At 40.6% G+C, this 19,690-nt stretch overlaps 1 protein-coding gene across 5 annotated transcripts in view; it reads left to right on the top strand.

Annotated features, from left to right (window-relative positions):
• Positions 1-248: 248 nt before the first annotated feature.
• The window catches only part of acbd4 (acyl-CoA binding domain containing 4), a 44,746-nt gene continuing 25,304 nt past the window's right edge, over positions 249-19,690 (top strand). For 2 of the 5 annotated variants that reach the window (XM_026315146.1, XM_026315148.1), the window contains exons 1-3: positions 249-335; positions 1,366-1,487; positions 12,474-12,594. In XM_026315146.1, coding sequence (XP_026170931.1) covers positions 1,397-1,487; positions 12,474-12,594 — 212 coding nt within the window. In that variant the 5' untranslated portion in view covers positions 249-335; positions 1,366-1,396. Of the gene's footprint in view, positions 336-1,365; positions 1,488-12,473; positions 12,595-19,690 lie in introns of those variants that run through there. The other 3 variants (XM_026315149.1, XM_026315150.1, XM_026315147.1) reach the window with 2 other exon arrangements.

Raw genomic sequence — 19,690 nt, forward strand, 5'->3', positions numbered from 1 at the left:
CATGTAGTTTTCAATAACACATATACACATACTACATAAGTGCCATAAAACCCAAATCAGTAAAAAAAAAAGTGCAAAAAGGAAAAACAAGTTATCAGTGCGTTTTTAATCAGGGAACAAAATTAGGAAAACTTAATGATATACATCCACAGCCTAAATGCACACACACGCACAGTAGCTCTACGGGCACTTACGTGGAAATAAACTAGATTTTTGTCAGAGGTGCCACTTTAAATATCTGTGGTACGTGGTCATGTACGTGTCACGTGATTTAATGCGGAACTCGTCTAGCTACAGTCTGAGTGGCCGGAGAAAGTAGGTCACTGTCAGTTCAGGTAGTATCTTGAGTAATTTCGTATAAAAACGTTGTCAAGCTAAAGCCAGTCTCTGCTATCCGACTGGTATTTGAATGTTCACCGTGATACTGTTTACATGGTTGCTGGCGGTGTGTTGTTGACAGGTTGCGTAGCCACGGAGCTAACTAACGGTATCGGCAAGCTAACTGTACTAAGCTACACCCGGCTTCCTGAATTAGTTCCCAATCGTTGCATCGTCTTGTTTAAAGTTGGCGATACATTGATCTTTTGTATAAATATTGTAATATCCCTCAAAGAACAGACTACCAATACATGTCAATCATCGACAACTGTATTGACGTTGGCTAATTTGAGCCATACCAAAACAAAAAATAAAACAAAAACAAAACCCTGCAATTAAACATGATGTCTACACACCACAAAACGTCGAGAATCTACAACTGAGAAAACTGCCCCATAGCATGTTGATGGACATAAGGAAAACTTAGCTGTAACTAGTAGTCCGTTTGTTAACTGGATTCACAGTGACAGCAACAGAATAACCAATAATGATAATATGTAACGTGATGCGGTCGTGTCCTTTAGTCACTCTCCATTATGTAGTCAACGATAGAAAGCAGCAGCTTGTGTGCAGTCGACGAACCTTAATCACACCGTGGTGTGACATGAACACTGCATTGCTGTGCCTGTGTTGCACACATTTATAATAAAAGACAAAGTTCTAAGGTTATTTTAGATTAAATAGATGTGAGTGACGAGATTGGGGCTGGTACTGCATTATGGAGACAGACTCAAAGTTCATTCATAAATTTAAAAATAATACACCCTAATATACCCTACCTAAACAGCCTTTCCTCAGCAACTGCTGTTTGAGAAGGGAGTGAGTATCAAGAGTCTAGTAAAACTGCTAAGTAATGCAGAGACTGAAGCCGATAAAGCTAAACAATTGTCACAAAAATTTATATAAATAGAGCAGTTGCTTTTGACATCGTAAGGTCAGATGATTCCACTCTCATTTTTTTCCACGTGTGTTTGTGTGCTTTTTCAGCCACATCTGTGTCCATCCTCATAGAAGTGTCATGCCAGTCCCAGCTATGGCAGAGGCCATAGTTGATCATCAGAAAAGGTTTCAGGCTGCTGTGGATGTCATCCACAATCTCCCCAAAAATGGTATGTAGAATTTTACAGACATGCCCATACCAACCACACCCTCTAACAAAACGTTTGCTGATAGTTTGTACAAAAGGTTGGGTGCTGCTCTTCTAGCAACCAGCAGCTAGGTAAGCTGTATCTTTACATGTTATCAAAGCTATAGGTTTGCAATGTGGTTTTCAAGAGCATTTTACCGAAACAGCTCTTTCTAGTGTTAATAATGTCTCTAAAACATCCTCACACCATCCAGTGGTTTACAGTGACTGTGTCTCAGGAAGTAGAGCAGGTCGGCCATGAACCAAAGGATTGGAAGTGCAATCCCTAGCTTCTCTAGTCCAGATGTCAAAGTTGTATTGACTATGCTCCTCTTCTTCTTCTTCTTTCAATTTATTGGATTGCAAACCAGCAAGAAGGTGCATACCGCCACCTACTGCAGCAGAGAGCGTAGAATCATGGCTTTGAAGTGATTTATTCCCAATTAGTTGAAAGAAAAAAATAAAAATAAAATGAAGAAGCCTCCTCTAGATCCCTATATTTGATATATCCTGTCTCCTTAATATAATAAATTAATGCCCTTCTAGCTGTCTTTGTTTCTTGACTTGTAATAAACTGTAATAGCATTATGTATATTTCTGCCATGTGGACTTCTCTAACAGTCTGTACTGATGTTAAACCCCTAAAGTGCTGCTGCTGAATCTGAGCAAATAACAGTTTTTAGTGGCTGAACCAGCAGGCCAAAAATTATAGCAACGGTCTCTACTGTAAATATTGACAGTTTATCTGTTATTCTTTTGGATATATTGATATTAAACTCTGGAATGTGTAGCTACATGTCCATTATCAGGATTCTTAGAGCCATCCGTATATATTATATTTGTAAAACTGTCTGTTTAAATAAGTTCCCACTGTTTGGTGGAAATTATCACTGTCAAACCAATTGTTGTTATCTTCCAGCAGTTGTAAATTAACATGAACATCTGGGAGAATCCATGGGCAAACATTACTTAGTACTACAGATGGACTATAGTTTAGATCTTATTTCTCTGCTATCTTACCAATATTCCAGCCAAATCCTTTATCATTCAATTTTGTGTATTCCCAACATTCATCTAACACTTTGGTGGTGGGATGTTCATTTTCTTACCCTGGCACTCCACTACTGGGGTCCAGTTCAGCCCTCCCATTAAAGTGGTATTTACTAGCCTGCCTGTGGTTGTACAGAACAGGTTTCTACTCTAGGCTGAGGTGAAAGAATTCATCTAGCTGTTCACTACCTTCATCCCAATGTTCCCCCTGCTGCCCCCCCACTAGCACCTGCATAGGCCCGTGAACCTACAGATACTGGTGAAGTCACACTGGTTAACGGTAGCTTCCTTCTTATAGTAACAGTTGTTATGGTTGCTGGAAAATATTTAAGCTGTAAGTATACTTTTACTGCTTAGGAGATATTAAGTTCAGAGTCCAACTAAATCGACTAGAACCTTCATCTAGTGGGCCTGACTTAGTCACACACAACCTATTTCTTTTACATCAACAAGAAGAGGCTTTAAAGAAACCCTTATAAAATTGCAATTAAAGCAAGGAAGGTTTTACTTTAACTGCAGATGTTGTACTTTATTTAGCAGATGCAAACGCTAACAGCAAAAAATAAATGTTAAAAATCAGTAAATGTATTAAAAATCAATAAAAATCAACAGTACAATAGTCTTTCAGTAATCTCTAATCTTTCCCTATCATAACTATCATCCTACTCACAACATCCTTGGTCTTTGAAGAATAGGGCTGTTTGAAGATTAAAAATTTGATTGGTTTTAATGGTTTTCAGCAATATTTCAGAATTATTTTTCTATCTAACCTCCATCTCCGCTTACTGCTGTTCCACAGTGCTGCTCTCTTTCACTTTTCCCTGTATTTAATTTTACTATCGATGTCCATTTTTCTGGGCTCTTTGACAATTTCCACATCCTTTCAGTCTGACCCAGCATGCTAGTGAGAGTTTTTCTCGTTTAAGGTGTAGTCGTAACTGCAGCTTCTAACAGCATTAGATGCTCTATTCTGAATCGTGCCTAATTTTTGTAAAGTTGTTTTACATGCCTTCCCGTAAGCTAAACATCCGTAATCAACAACAGATCTTGTTAGGGCTCGATATATGTATCATTATATCTATATTCAACAGTATTTTCTTTTGAGAAAATATCATAAAATGTTTTCGTTACTTAAAAAATTTTAAACCCCGTTCATATGACCAGCTTTCAACAATATATGGAGCTTTCTGAAGATTTTTAATCACATGGTTAACATTTCTCCCTCGTTTCCATATTGCCCATCATCTGCACATAATGTAGTGTTGACTGCATGTACTTTCCTATAGATGTCATTTATCATAATGTTAAACAGGACCGGACTGATTACACTTCCTTGAGGTATTCCGTTTTCTATTTTAAATTCATATGCGTGATCCTACTTTAACCCTAAATGTCGCAATAAGAAGTCCATTATCCAATTATACATCTTTCCTTCTACACCCAGTTTACTCATTTTAATTAATAATCCTTCCTTCCACATAGTCATATGCTTTTTCAATATCTGTGTATACTGCAGCCATTATTTCTTTCCTATTGAGAGTCTTTGCTATATCATTACTCATTTGTACTATAGCATCTATAGTAGACCTACCCCTACGAATGCCATTTTGACATGGACTTATTACTCCTTTATGTTCTAAATAGTATACCAGTCTTTTCACAATGATCTTTTCCATTAACTTACCTAAATGGGAGGTTAAAGTAGTCTATAGTTTCCTGCGTTAACTGGATCGTTTCCTGTTTTAACAAATGATAGAATCATTGCATTTTTCCATGTCTTGGGAAGATTCCCTTCGTTCCAAATCAGGTTAAATAACTCTAGAATAATTCATAACATCTCATCTGGTAAGTGTTTTAACATTGCATAGCAAATCTGATATTGTTCAGGAGCAGAGTATCCACTTCCATCTAGAGCACCTTTTAATTCCATCATTGTGAAATCTAGATCTAAACTTGACTCCATCCTTACACTCTTCCTGTTCACATTTGGGTTTTCTTTAATTTGTCTATGTCCGTTTTCAAGATGGTCTCCACTATGTGCACTTGCAACCATTTTCCCAAGCCATTTGGTCTTTTCTTCATTATTTATTGCCACATTGTGTTCTTCAGGAATTGTGGTATATGCTCTTTTGCCACTCATTTTCTTTAACATTGTCCAAACATCATTTAATTGGATTTCCTTTCCTATTATTATTATTATTATTATTATTATTATTATTATTATTATTATTATTATTATTATTATTTTATTCTTTAATAGCCTGGGTACATTCATCAGTCCACCATGGTACTATTTTTATTTTCACATTTATTTTACTTTTTGGAATGTCTTGATACTGCATTTATTATCATATTTATAACTGTATGTGTGCATTCATCTATATTACCTTCTAAGGTTATGTTTTTAACTCTAGACAGTATTCCTTAAATTGATCTCATTTAGCTTTAGGAAAGCACCATCTAGTGTAATCATTATTTACCACTGAAAACGCTTTTCAGAGGTTTCTGAAAATAATATCGGGAAATGGTAACTTCCAACTGTTAATGTTTTTAAATACTTTCCACTCACTAGAGCTTGCTAAATCAGCACTAACTAATGTCAAATCTAAAGTTGGTGGTATTATTCCTTGCTATGTCTATCCTTGTGCCATTTCCATCAATCAAGCAAACCAGCAACCTCTCATCTATTAGTTCTTCTGTCACCTCTCCATTTTTATCAGTATAGGTATTCCCCCATAAATACTTATGTGCGTTAAAGTGTCCGCACCATATTTCTGTTTTATTATTCTCTCCTGCTATATTTTGGAATATTTCCATGTTCAGCATCTGCCATGTGTTACAAGAATTTATTAACTTAAGATTTCCTTCTGAGCCCCATACTTCTATAGCCACACATTCATATGTATTTGTTGTATTTAATATCCTAAATGCATACCATGACTGATATGATATGTTTCCTCTCATTACTGTAGAAGGTGCTCTGTCTTGATTTACTGGATTGTTATCCCTTTTTGGTGCTTCTGTTATTTCCCCATTATGTTCCATTTTCTTTAACGTTCTTCAAAGCTTCTGCATATAGAATGGTTCTAGAATGGTGCCTGTTAGGTGGCAGCCTGTTACAGCAGCTCCCCTTTTTTTTTTTTGCAAGTTTTTTATCTGTTAATCCAAGTCAAGTCAAGATCTATGCTGTCTCTCTGATAACGGATGAAAGTGGATGAGTTGGGATCTTCTAATTCCAGTGGAGAGACATATGGAAATTATGGAAACTGCATCAGAAAATATACGTTTCTGTGGCAACGGCATCTCTACAAGGGAGCAACTGTTAGCTCTCAAGGGAACAAGTCAGCTTCTTGGTATAAAACCTGGAATCCCCCAAGACCTGAGGAGCTGTAGGAGGGGCTGCAGAGCAGGAGTGAAGCATCGAGAAAACCGTAGGAAATTTAAACCATTTCTCCCAAAAATTATTATTGGAAATGTGAGATCACACTGCAACAAAGTGGATGAACTTACAGTTTTAGCTAGCAGCCAGCGAGAGTACAGAGAGTGTAGCTTGCTTTGCCTCACCGAGACCTGGCTGAATAAAAATATACCGGACAGCTCGCTTGAACTACCTGGGTTCTCACTAGTGCGAGCGGACAGAGGCAAACAGAGCGGCACGAAAAGAGGGGGTGGTCTCGCAGTTTTTGTTAACTCTAAATGGTGCAACCCTGGACATGTAACAGTGAAAGACTGCATTTGTACTCCAGACATTGAGCTGTTGGTGGTTGGACTGAGGCCATACTACCTGCCCCGTGAGTTTTCACACGCCATTGTTGTGACTGTTTACATTCCTCCATCAGCTGCAGCACAGAGCGCATGCGGTATCATCCACACAGTTGTCGCTGCTCTCCAGACAGAGCACCCCAGTGCTCTTATATTAATTAATGGGGATTTTAGCCATGTCAGTATTTCGGGAACTCTGACCAACTTCAAACAGTATGTGGACTGTGCAACACGAGAAAATAAGATTCTTGATCTCCTTTATGCCAATGTGAAGGAGGCATACAGCTCTTCAGCCCTACCCCCACTTGGTGGATCAGACCACAACTTAATATATTTAGTACCAACATACAAGCCCGTAGTAAGACAGCAGTCTGCTACCAAGAGGTATGTGAAAGTTTGGTCAAAGGATGCTGAGGAGGCCCTGCAGGAGTGCTTCAGGGTTACAAACTGGGACCTTTTCATGGACGCTCATGGTGAGGACATCGAAGGCATCTCTCACTGCATCACAGATTACATCCACTTCTGTGAGGACAATATTGTTCCATCCAAAAAGTTCGTTGTTTCCCCAATAATAAGCCATGGATAAATAAGGACATTAAAGGCCTCCTCAATAAGAAGAAGAGGGCATTCATGGCAAGAGACTAGGAGGAACTCCGAGCCACACAGAAGGAACTCAAGAGGAAGCTGAGGGAGGCAAAGCAGCTCCATAGAGACAAAGTAGAGCACAAGTTGAGCCAGAATAATATCAAAGATAATATCAATTCAATTCAATTCAATTTTATTTGTATAGTGAGAAATCACAAAACAAATCCTCTCAAGGCACTTTACAAAATCACAGCAACATGGTGGAGTGGATCAACCTCACTGGGCGGCCACAGTTTGTTCGCTTAGATGGCTGCATATCTGATGTGGTGATGAGCAGCACCGGTGCACCTCAAGGAACTGTATTGGCACCATTCCTGTTTACACTCTACACCTCAGACTTCTGCTGCAACTCAGGAACCTGTCACCTCCAAAAGTTCTCTGATGACTCTTCAATCATTGGATGCATCAACAATAATAACGATGAGGAATACAGACGCTTGTTAAAAAGCTTTGTTGATTGGTGTAACAACAACTGTCTAAAGCTCAATATCAAGAAAACCAGAGAACTGGTGGTGGACTTTAGGAGGAACAGGAAGACCCCAGTCCCTGTCTCCATCCTTGGAGATGAAGTAGAGATTGTGGACTCCTACAAATACCTTGGAGTCCACATTAACAACAAACTGGACTGGTCAAACAATACAGACGCACTCTTCAACAAAGGACAGAGCAGACTGTTCTTCCTCAGGAGACTCTGTTCTTTTGGTGTGTGCAACAAGGCATTGAAGATGTTCTATCAGTCTGTAGTAGCAAGTGCACTGTTCTTTGCAGTTGTGTGCTGGGGAGGTGGCATCAAGGCTGGTGAGGCCAACAGACTAAATAAGTTGATCAGGAAGGCAAAATCTGTTGTTGGACTGGAACTGGACAGTCCGGAGGCTGAGAGGAGGATGGTGGACAAAATAAACTCCATATTGGACAATCCTGCCCACCCACTTCATGAGGAACTGTGGCGAATGGGAAGTTCATTCAGCCACAGACTAATTCCCCCTAAAGCCAAGACTGAAAGATTTAGGATTCAGGAAGTGTCCACGGCCATAAGACGTGTGTGTGTGTGTGTGTGTGTGTGTGTGTGTGTGTGTTATAATTCCTCAATATAAACAATAACACACACACACACACACACACACACACACACACACACACACACACACATGCATGTACGCACACACACACACACACACAAACCCCCCCAAATAAATAGTTAATTACTTCATTACTTTATTAATTACTTTATGAATTACTATTAATCAATATAATTTAAATAATCTCAAATTTAATAACTGCTGTAACAATTTCTTCTTCTTCTTCTTCATATGATACCTTATTGATTGTCTTGTATCGCTGTATCTCTCTGGTTTGTTTTTGTACAATACACCTCTGATATTCAATTCAATTCAATTCAATTTTATTTGTATAGCGCCAAATCACAATACAAATCATCTCAAGGCACTTTACAAAAACTAAAACTAAATACCCAACAATTCCCTTATGAGCAAGCACTTGGCGACAGTGAAAAAACTCCATTTAACGGAAGAAAAAACCTCCAGCAGAACCAGGCTCAGTTTGGGCGGCCATCTGCCTCGACCAGTTGGGGTGAGTGGATAGAGCAGAGAGAAAAGAACAGCAACAATAAACAACAAATAGACACTGCAGGTTGGTGGGACCAGTAACTGCACATCAGGGGAGGGGAAGGGAAGGGCGGGGAGCTCAGTGCACCGATGGTCCTCGGGCAGTCTAGGCCTATAGCAGCATAACTAAGGGATGGTTCAGGGTTGCCTGAAACCAGCCCTGACTATATTCTTTGTCAAAGAGGAAGGTTTTAAGTCTAGCCTTTAAAGTACAGAGAGTGTCTGCCTCCTGAACCCAGGCTGGAGATGGTTCCACAGGAAAGGAGCTTGATAACTAAAGGCTCTGCCTCCTAGTCTGCTTTTGGAAACTCTGGGAACCACAAGTAGACCTGCACTCTGAGAGCGAAGTGGTCTATTGGGATAATATGGTACTATGAGGTCTTTAAGGTATGAAGGAGCTTGATTATGAAGGGATTTGTATGTGAGAAGAAGGATTTTAAATTCTATTCTATATTTTACAGGGAGCCAATGAAGAGAAGCCAATATAGGAGAAATATGATCTCTCTTGCTAGTTCCTGTGAGGACTCTGGCTGCGGCATTCTGGATTAATTGGAGGCTTTTTATGGAGATATTGGGACATCCAGATAGTAATGAGTTACAGTAATCTAGCCTTGAGGTAACAACTGCATGGACTAGTTTTTCTGCATCATTTTGAGACAGGATGTTCCTAATTTTGGAAATGTTGCGCAGGTGAAAGAATGCAGTTCTAGAGATTTGTTTTATGTGTGAGTTAAAGGACATGTCCTGGTCAAAAATAACTCCAAGGTTTTTTACAGTAGTGCTGGAGGCCAGGGTTATGCCATCTAGAGTAGCTATAATTTGAGAAAAGTTATTTCTGAGATTTTTAGGCCCAAATATAACGACTTCTGTTTTCTCTGAGTTTAAAAGTACTTACTTAACTTAAAAGTTACTGGTCATCCAGGCCTTTATGTCAGTTAGACAGGCTTGAAGTCTGGTTAACTGGTTTGTGTTAACAGGTTTAATAGATAGATATAACTGAGTGTCATCTGCATAGCAGTGGTAATTAATAGAGTGCTTCCTAATGACATATCCTAAAGGAAGCATGTACAGGGTGAACAGAATCGGTCCTAGTACGGAGCCTTGTGGAACTCCATAACTAACTTTTGTTCGTGTGGAAGGTTCATCATGGACATGAACAAACTGGAATCTGTCCGATAAATAGGATTGGAACCACTTTAACGCTGTTCCTCTGATACCAATCACATGCTCCAGTCTCTGTAATAAGATGTTGTGGTCAATGGTGTCGAATGCTGCACTAAGGTCTAGGAGGACAAGTATCGAAACAAGTCCATTATCTGAGGCTAAGAGAAGATCGTTGGTAACTTTCAACAGTGCTGTTTCTGTACTATGATGTGCTCTAAATCCTGATTGGAAATCTTCAAATAGTTCATTCCTGTGTAAGTGGTCTGATAGCTGCTTAGCAACAGCTTTTTCTAGGATTTTAGAAATAAGTGGCAGGTTGGATATTGGTCTATAATTAGCCAAGACACCTGGATCAAGACTAGGCTTTTTGAGTAAAGGTTTGATTACTGCAGTCTTAAAGGCCTGTGGTACGTAGCCTGATACTAGAGATAAATGGCAGGTTGGATATTGGTCTACGTATGTAGCCATAGTGCTGATATGCAGCACTATGCTGTCCTTCACAATAGCCCATATCCCAGCCAAATGAAAATGCACTGGTAGTCACCACGCAAACAGCCACATTTCCATCCATACAAACATACATAAACAGTGCCATTATAATTCATCTCTGTCATAGTGTCCTTGCCGGTCAGAAACACCTATTATAGGGCATCGAGGGTGCACACTTGCTGCTCTATCTACACAATTGTAGCCATAATTTTAAGCATTCTCAAACATTTTTCGCACAACACGCACCTCACTCCATTCACAAGTCCTGGGTTCCAACCATTAAAAACGTAATTTCCATATATATAAAGCCCAAGCTCATCATTACAGGACATGACGTCAAGGATTTGGAGGCTTTAAAAGACACCTCATCCAGCGGAGAAGAGAGGAGGCGACATTTGTGTGAGTTACAGAAAGGGTAACGGAGAGGTCATTGAAAGACTATTTTTCTTGTTTTTTTGGTCGTTTTTGCATTGTTTGTAAGTGCGTCTCAGACAAGTCAAGAAAGGACTGTGTATTTTTTTTTTGTGTTGTTTTTGCACAGATTGGAAGTGTGCTTTATAAATAGTGTAAATATTGTGAAGAGAGACTGTACTAGACATTTTGATTTATTTTTCTTCCCACAAGGATTTAGAATTACAATAAATTTCTAAAACAAGCTACGGTCTCTGCCAAAAGTTCTTACACTGAGGACCCCGTCACGTATGGTGGCAGTGGTGTGATGGCAAGCCGTAAGCGAACGATTTGTCTGATCAAACAGTGAACTGAGTTGTATTCCCAGAGGACTGCTGCACTGGTAGAGACATTTGAGAAAGAGAAAGGTGCAGGCAACTGGCATACAGAGGACGAGCAGGATTAGCAGGATTAGAATCCTTTCCAGCCTTCGTGATGCCTGCTTTAAGGTACGAATATGTAAATTATACCATGGGGCTAGTCTTCTCTGATTCACTAACTTCTTTTTCAGAGGGGCTACAGAATCAAGCATTTCACGCAGTGAGGTTACAGCGCTGTCAACAACATGATCAATTTGGTAGGGAGTGGGATTGAAGCAGCTGCCCTCCACTATGTTTATACTTGGCATAGATGTAAATAAAGATGGAATCATTTTCTTAAATTTATTAACAGCGTTGTTGGATAAACATCTGCTGTAGTGGAATTTTCTTCCAAACGCTGCATGATCCATCATTTTAAATTCAAAAGTTATTAAAGAATGATCTGACAAAACAGAGATAGAGATGAGAGCTGCACCATTCAAAGTGGGATGGATGCGGGATGTGGTTTTCATACACAATTGGGCCACTTTCTGGGGAAAACCTAGTCTGGTAGCGAGAGACGGCATCCATCCCACTTTGAATGGTGCAGGTCTCATCTCTAGAAATTTGGCCGAGTTTATTAGCCAACCTAAAGCCTGACAATCCAGAGTGGGGACCGGGACGCAGAGTGACTGGGATCACTGGTTGCCCTTTGTCCTTTTTGATTACCGAGAGGTCCCACAAGCTTCTACTGGATTCTCCCCTTTTGAGCTCCAATATGGTTGGGATGTCCAAGGGCCACTGGACTTACTGGCAAAGACCTGGAGTGGCCCAGTGCAGTCATCAACCGGGGAAGGGGTGGTCTCGTTCATCTTACAGATGAGAGATCTATTTCCAAATCTATTATGAGTGTATACAAATAAAACTAGACCCTTTATAGATTCAAATGATATATTGCTCTTATTTGTACTATCAAAATTGTCAGAGTTTCGTTTCGGCGTTATCAGGAGAAGATGCCATTTTGAAGAACATAGACTAGACATAAGAATAAACATAAGTGAATTATGAAATTCATTCTTCTGTGTCAAGTAATGTCTGTCATGGCTTGCCTGAATGCCAACATTCACTCCAAACTTTGTTTCAGTTCCATACTTTACCTGCAGTTTAAGGTCTGCAATATAATGCATTTTTTGGGCAGCATTTTCACTTGTGTTACACTAGGAGTTAGAGTTTGTGAACATGAGCATTTTTACTTTTATGCTAGTGACTACTTAACAAAATTACTGTAAATGTACACATAGAAGTCACTTTGCTATGTCAGTTGCTCTACAAGCCAGAGGAGTAAAAACAAAAAACAGCAACTTATAGTCTGGAAAATACGGTAGTTATAAAGACTGACAAACAGAAACACAATTTAGTACAAGGGAAATTCTACAGCAGTAAGTAGCAGACAGTTTAACTTGATAAATGTCTGTTGCCTTTCAGGCTCTTACCGACCATCCTATGACGTGATGCTGCGTTTCTACAGTCTGTATAAGCAAGCAGTGTGTGGACCCTGTACAGTGCCTCGACCCAGCTTCTGGGACCCAGTGGGGCGCTACAAATGGTCTGTATGAGTATGTGATTGTATATCACTGTAATCAAAGTTTGGGTCGCTTTAGTAGCAGACACAATAGTTGTCCTATTGCATGTACACAATCTCCCTTACATTTTGTACTGTTCATTATACTGTTTTTCCTTTAAGAAGTCAGTGTTTTCAGTCTGGTGGTGGGTTTTCATTATGTTTGTAAGTTTACAGTAAAACAAAAAACTTTGTATAGCTTATGTAGATAATATAGCTACATTTCCAGAGATCACCAATATAAGGTAAGGTGCAGTACACAATAAAATGTGGATATAACTGTTAAGTCTCAGAAATCTATTCAAACCTCATAGCATGTACCATAGCTATAAATTTGGAATCTTTAAGATTGAAATGAAAAACATATTGAAAATGTAGGAAAAAAATTTGTGTGTAAATATAGTTAAAATTACATTACAACCAGGCATTTAACAACAATGGTAAGGTAATTGGATTACTTATGATGACAGTGGCTGCCTTTTAGATCAAGAATCACAATTACCATCAATAAAATATAACAGGCTTCATTATAAATATGCATACTCTGCGTTGTTTGAATAAGGGCCTAGAGACTGGGGTGTTGTTTAGTGCTGTTTAATCTGTGTATGAAACAAAACAAGTACAGGTCAGACGTGTCCATCACAGGCGGGTGCAGCACACTACGGGGGAATAGCAGTTTACATTTGGATTTAGCTGCTAGCTGTATGCTAACATGTATTGCTCCATTAAAATGATATTAAGCTCAACAATTGTACAGTATTCCAACTCATAAGTCTTCCAAATGACACTGGTACAATTTGCCATTAGCTGGTGATCATATAATGGAAATAGGACAATAATACACAATATTTGAATACCGAGCCAACACTTGTGACCCAACTCGTGCCCGTCTCTCATGAAATGGCAATCTCCTCATTGTGTCCTGGACACTTACCACTACCAGCTACTGAAGAGGGTGCCCATTCACCCAAAATACATAGACCCAAATGAAAGTAATGACAAGTAGAATCATATACAATATTAGTTATACACCTCTGTATAACCAACTCTTTTTGTGTAAACAAACCAAGGCACATAGCAAAACATAGCTGTGTGTACTGTTTATGCAAATATTGTGTATGTATGTGTTGTATGGATGTTATTTTTAGAGATACTGGCATTCTACAGTTATGGGAGTGACATTTAAATGACATTTCAATTTGGCATATAACATATTATGTTTCAGCTACCGTTGGTTCTCTCTCACTTTGGCTGTTGTTAAGAAGAGACCTTCTAGCCCACTGCACCTAAATAGTGATTGATACTGATTAATCCCAGCTGTGACAATCACTCTCACTCAGACAAACCCACACACACCTGAAGCAACCACTACAAGCCATCTGCTACTCATCTCCCATCCCACCAATGGTTCCACCTCCACAAAGACTCGAAATTGTCCTTAAAGCAATGGTGGGGGAACAGAATAGGGATGTAGTCCTGCACATTTACAGCATGATTTGGACTCTTAAGTTGTTGTGCAGAGTCTACAACATGTTAAGAAACTGGACAGAAATGGCAAGCTATTCAAGACAGCCAGACATGTGAACCTCAGATGCTGTTGACAGAGAAGTATAGTTTTTAATCAGCATGTGCTGGAGAGAGAGCACAATGGCCCATGTTTTTGTCAAATGTCCTGTACAGTTTTGGGAAGTTTGGTGCATTCGTTTTTGTATTTCATGGAGTTTACTTAGGTCCCTTGAGGTACCTGGCAAAGCAAAACAAATCATAGAACACAATCAAAAAAATCATTTCAAGGCACTTTCCCTGGTAAGGTCAGGTTACAGTATTACTAGAGAAAAACTCAGCATTATATAAGAAACTTCTGAGAGAACCAGGCACAAGTTGGGCAGCCATTTGTCTTGATCAGTTGGGGTGAGTGGAAAGAGGAGAGAAAAGAGAACAGAAACAAGAAAGAACAAACACTGTGCAAGTTGGAACTGTACATCAGAAACACCCAGCTCCGTGGCTAGGGATACCTACAAGTGTCACAATGTGCAGTGGCAAACTGATACATTACTAGACCTAACTAATCATTCCAATCAGTAATTTGTTGTAATCAATTTGTATCAATTTTATCGATTATTTGTTGCAGACCTGTTCTCTTGTATTGATTTTTGATTTATATAATTTAGGTGGTCAGAAAGCAGACACAATTAATCCTTTGTGTCATGGCCGACCTGCTCTACTTCCTGATCCACAGCCACCCTAACAGATCAATCAATCATCCAATCACCGCAATCAAGCAATTTCTGTAACTGTCAATGAGACTTCTGCACCTGTCGACAGGTGTTTTGGCCCTCTCCTCATGAGAAAACTGCTCCAGCTGTCTCAGGTTTGAAGGGTGCCTTCTCCAGACTGCATGTTTGAGCTCTTTCCACAAATTTTCAATAATATTTAGATCAGGGCTCATAGAAGGCCACTTCAGAATAGTCCAATGTTTTGTTCTTAGCCATTCTTGGGTGTTTTTAGCTCTGTGTTTTGGGTCATTATGCTGTTTGAGGATACATGACCTGCGACTGAGACCAAGCTTTCTGACACTGGGCAGCACATTTTGCTTCTGAATACCTTGGTAGTCTTGAGATTTCATTGTTCCCTGCACAGGATGCCCTGTGCCAGATGCAGTAAAGCAGCAACATAACCGAGCTTCCTCCATGTTTCACAGTTGGTACAGTGTTCTTGTCTTTGTGTGCTTCATTTTTGCGTCTGTGAACATAGAGCTGATGTGACTCACCAAAAAGCTCCAGTTTTGTCTCAGCTGTCCAAAGGACATTCTCCCAGAAGCTTTGTGGCTTTTCAGTATGCATTTTGGAAAATTGAAGTCTCATGAATCTCTTTCAACAGTGGAGTCCTCTGTCATCTTCTATTAAAGTCCACTTTCCCTCAAACAGGGAAACCTTGAAGTTCACCTCTAATCTCTTTGGAGGTTGTTTTGGGCTCTTTGGTTACCATTTGTAATTATCTGTCTTCAGTGTCATCAATTTTCCTTTTGTGGCCACGTCCAGGGAGGTTGGCTACAGTCCCGTGCACCTTAAACTTCTGAATAATATGTACAAAACTGTAGTCACAGGAACATCAAGCTGCTTGGAGATGGTCTTATAGCCTTTACCTTTAACATGTTTGTCTATAATTTTATTTCTAATCTCCTGAGACAACTGTCTACTTAGCTTTCTGTGGTCCATGTTCAGTGTGGTACAGACCATGATACCAAACAGCACAGTGACTACTTTTCAGCCTTTAACCCTCAGGGGTCGACGAACGTGCTGGCGTGTTTTGTGGCATCTTCTCCTGATGACCCCGAAACAAACTTAAAATACTCCATCAGTTTTGATCATACAAATAAGAGCAATATATCATTCAAATCTGGAAAGGGTTTAGTTTTAGTTGTATACACTCAATATAACAACAAAACGCTGCACTTTTGTAAAATAAAAAAACAGACAGGGTGCGCTCTCTTTCTTCTCTCTATTCACGGACACGTAAATAAAACAACCAGAATCTCAGCAAATACTTGCCTCATACAAATAAGAAATATATGGCTAGAAAGCCTGAAATTTCTTTTTTTAAATAAAACAATTCAAGTCGAAAACAAATCATCACTTTTTATTTAATCCGTATAAACATAAGGAGCGGTACGTTTTCTTGTGCTAATCAGCTAAACTGATCCTGCCTCACACTGAGCGCACTGTTCATATGGAAATAATCTGAGGTGAAACAGGTAATTATGTACACGCCCCTGAAATGACATAAAACGTCAAACTTCAACATAGAATTTACTCACTTTTTCTGTGTGTTTGGATGATGGCACGCTATGCAGGTGAAGAAGCGCTTCGTATGTTCCAGACAGAGACGAATAGCTTACTTTCTCCTCAGAGTAAAAACACGACTCATTTGCATTGTATTGCACTAATTCCCTTTCAGCCACATCTCTGACTGAAAGACTCATTATGAGGGTCTTTGTGCAGGTCCTTGTCTTCCCAGGTAAATCACATGATTATTCATGATCAGACACACCTTCCTGCATATGCCCTTTCTAAACAAAAAGTATCTTAGAAAATTTAAATCAGTGTATTGTTTTCTGTGAATGAGTGAACAAGATGACTTTCACATCAGTTGGAAGCAAACACTTTAGACTACAAGATGCATTTCCTAAAAGTCTTGTGAACCAATGTCCTATGTGTGTTTTATGGTCTTATTTCAGTGACAATTTTTTGTTTTTCACTAACCATGCATAAACACTTTTCTCAAAAACACAATCATGTATGAACAGGCTGCTCACATATTATTGTAGCCCAGTTTGTGCTGATTACAGTGTTATCAGACTTCAAAACTTGTGCAGGGCCCCAAAACACCCTTAGACTCCAGAGGGAGGCAGACTGACTGATTACAAGTTTGAAGACACTTATGTGTGATGCTAAATACAGGATACACTTGTTTAACATGTCCCTATGATGAAAATTCTTTTCTAGGGGTACCATCAATTTTGTCCGGGCCAGTTTCATTAGTTAGTTTTTTTTTTTAATATTTCTGTAAAAAAGGCCACCTTATAGTGGTGGAGGGGTTTGAGTGTCTGAATAATCTTAGGAGCTATGTTGTCGGGGGCTATATACCCCTAGTAGGCAAATAGGTCATAGGTGACGGAACAGACCAAGATTGGTTCAGTGGTCCCTTGTGAAGAAGAAGAAAACAAGGACCTCTCTGGAGCCAGGCTTGGGGTTGAGGCTCAAAGGCTAGCGCCTGGTGGCTGAGTGTCCCCCAGTGGGGCCCAACCGGGTAAAGCCCAACATGGCAATGTGGGGCCGCCCTTCTGTGGGCCCACCACGCACAGGAGGATCCATAAGTTGGCAGTGCATTATCAGGCAGTACTCAAAGGTGGGGGGGCCTTGATGACCTGATCTCTAGATGCTAAAACTGGCTCTAGGGACATGGAATGTCACCTCCCTGGGGGGGAAGGAGTCTGAGCTTGTGTGGGGGCTCATTTGGGCTCACTTCCACACACAGCCTGGGCTCTGGAACCCAACTCCTTGAGGAGTTGGACTCTCTCCTACTCTGGAGCTGCCTGCCTTTAGAAGCGGCAGGCTGGTGTGGGCTTACATATAGCTCCCAGCTCAGCCACCAGTTGTTTGAGTTTTCCCCAATGAATGAGAGAGACCGAAATGTTTTATGAGGCTAGTGTGAATGTTTGGCCAAACCCTCTGTCAGAGAGGTCTTCAACTCTCACCTCCGAGAGAACTTTAACCAGATCCCGAGGGAGGCTGGGAACATGAAGTCCAAATGGACTATGTTCTCCACCTCCATTATTGAAGCAGCAGCTCTGAGCTGTGGTCATAAGGTATCTGGTGCCTGTTGTGACTGAAAGCCCTGAACCCTGTGGTGGACAATAGAGGTAAGGGATGCCGTCAAGCTGAAGGAGTCCTATTGAGTCTGGCTGGCTTGTGGGACTCCTGAAGACAGCTGACAGGTACCAGCAGGCCGAGCGTGCTGCAGCCCGGGTAGTGGCAGAGTCAGAAACTTGGGTCTGGGAGGAGTCTGGTGAAGCCATGCTGGAAACTATCGGTTGGCGCCTCAGGATATTGCTCTGCCAACACTCTTTACAGTAGAGGTGGGGAGCTGCTGACCTTGACTGGGGATATTGTTGGACGGTGGAAGGAATACCCAGAGGATCTCCTCAACCCCACGGACGCGCCTTCCATAGAGGAAGCAGAGGCTGAGGAGTCGGAGGCTGATACGCCCATCACCCAAGCTGAAGTCACTGAAGTAGTTCGGCAGCTCCTTGGTGGCAAGGCACCGAGGGTGGATGAGATTCGCCCCAATTATCTCAAGTCTCTGGATGTTGTTGGACTGTCATGGCTGACACCCCTCTGCAACATTCAATTCAATTCAATTTATTTGTATAGCTCCAGGACCGGGGAGACCTGCAGAAGGTACAGAGAGAGAACAGAGAGAGAGGGAGAGAGCACAAACTAGGGGAGAGAGAGAGAGAGCACATGGTTAGTGACATTCAATGGTGGAATATACATGTGAGGGGGTAGGAGAGGAAGGGAAGGGAAGGGAGGGGAGGGGTAGGGGAGCTCAGTGCACTGATGGTCCTCGGGCAGTCTAGGCCTATAGCAGCATAACTAAGGGATGATTCAAGGTTATCTGAAGCCAGCCCTAACTATAAGCTTTGTCAAAGAGGAAGGTTTTACATCTAGCCTTAAAAGTACAGAGATTTTCTCCCTCCTGAACCCAGACTGGGAGCTGGTTCCACAGGAGAGGAGCTTGACAGCTTAAAGGCTCTGCCTCCCATTCTGCTTTTGGAAAGTCTGGGAACCACAAGTAGACCTGCAGTCTGAGAGCGAAGTGCTCTATTAGGATAATATGGTACTATAGGGTCTTTAACCCTCTGGGGTCGATGCACGCGCCAGCGCGTTTTGACGCATCTTTTTCTGATAAGGCCGAAACAAACTTAAATTACTCCGTCAATTCTGATCGTACAGATAAAAGAAGTATATCATTCAAATCTGTAAAGGGTCTAGTTTTAGTGGCATACCATCATAATAACAACAAAACGTTGTGCTTTTTTTAAATAAAGAAAGCCGACAGGGTGCGCTCTCGGACTTTTCTGTCTCTGCCATTTCTCTTCACAGACGCGTAAATAAAACAACCAGAATCTCAGCAGCGAATACTTGCCTCATAAAAATAAGAATTATATGGCTAGAAAGCTTGAAATGTTTTCTTTTGAGTGAAACGATTCAAGTCAAAAACAAATCATCACTTTTGATCTAATCCGTATGAACGTAAGGAGAAGTCCGTTTTTTCCTGTCTCACCTCATTACAGGTAATGCGGTCCCGCCTTGTACACTGTCCACTGTTCACATGTAAATAATCTCAGGTGAACCAGGTAAATATGTGCACGCCCCCGAGAAATGACACAAAATATCAAACTTCATCATAGAATTTAATCACTTTTTCGGCCCGTTTGGATGATGGCGCGTTACGCACGTGAAGCGGCGCTCCTTACATTCCACACAGAGACAAATAGTTTAGCTTGTCCTCAGAGTAA

Source organism: Mastacembelus armatus, chromosome 19, assembly GCF_900324485.2.
Source record: "Mastacembelus armatus chromosome 19, fMasArm1.2, whole genome shotgun sequence".
NCBI classification, from domain to species: domain Eukaryota; kingdom Metazoa; phylum Chordata; class Actinopteri; order Synbranchiformes; family Mastacembelidae; genus Mastacembelus; species Mastacembelus armatus.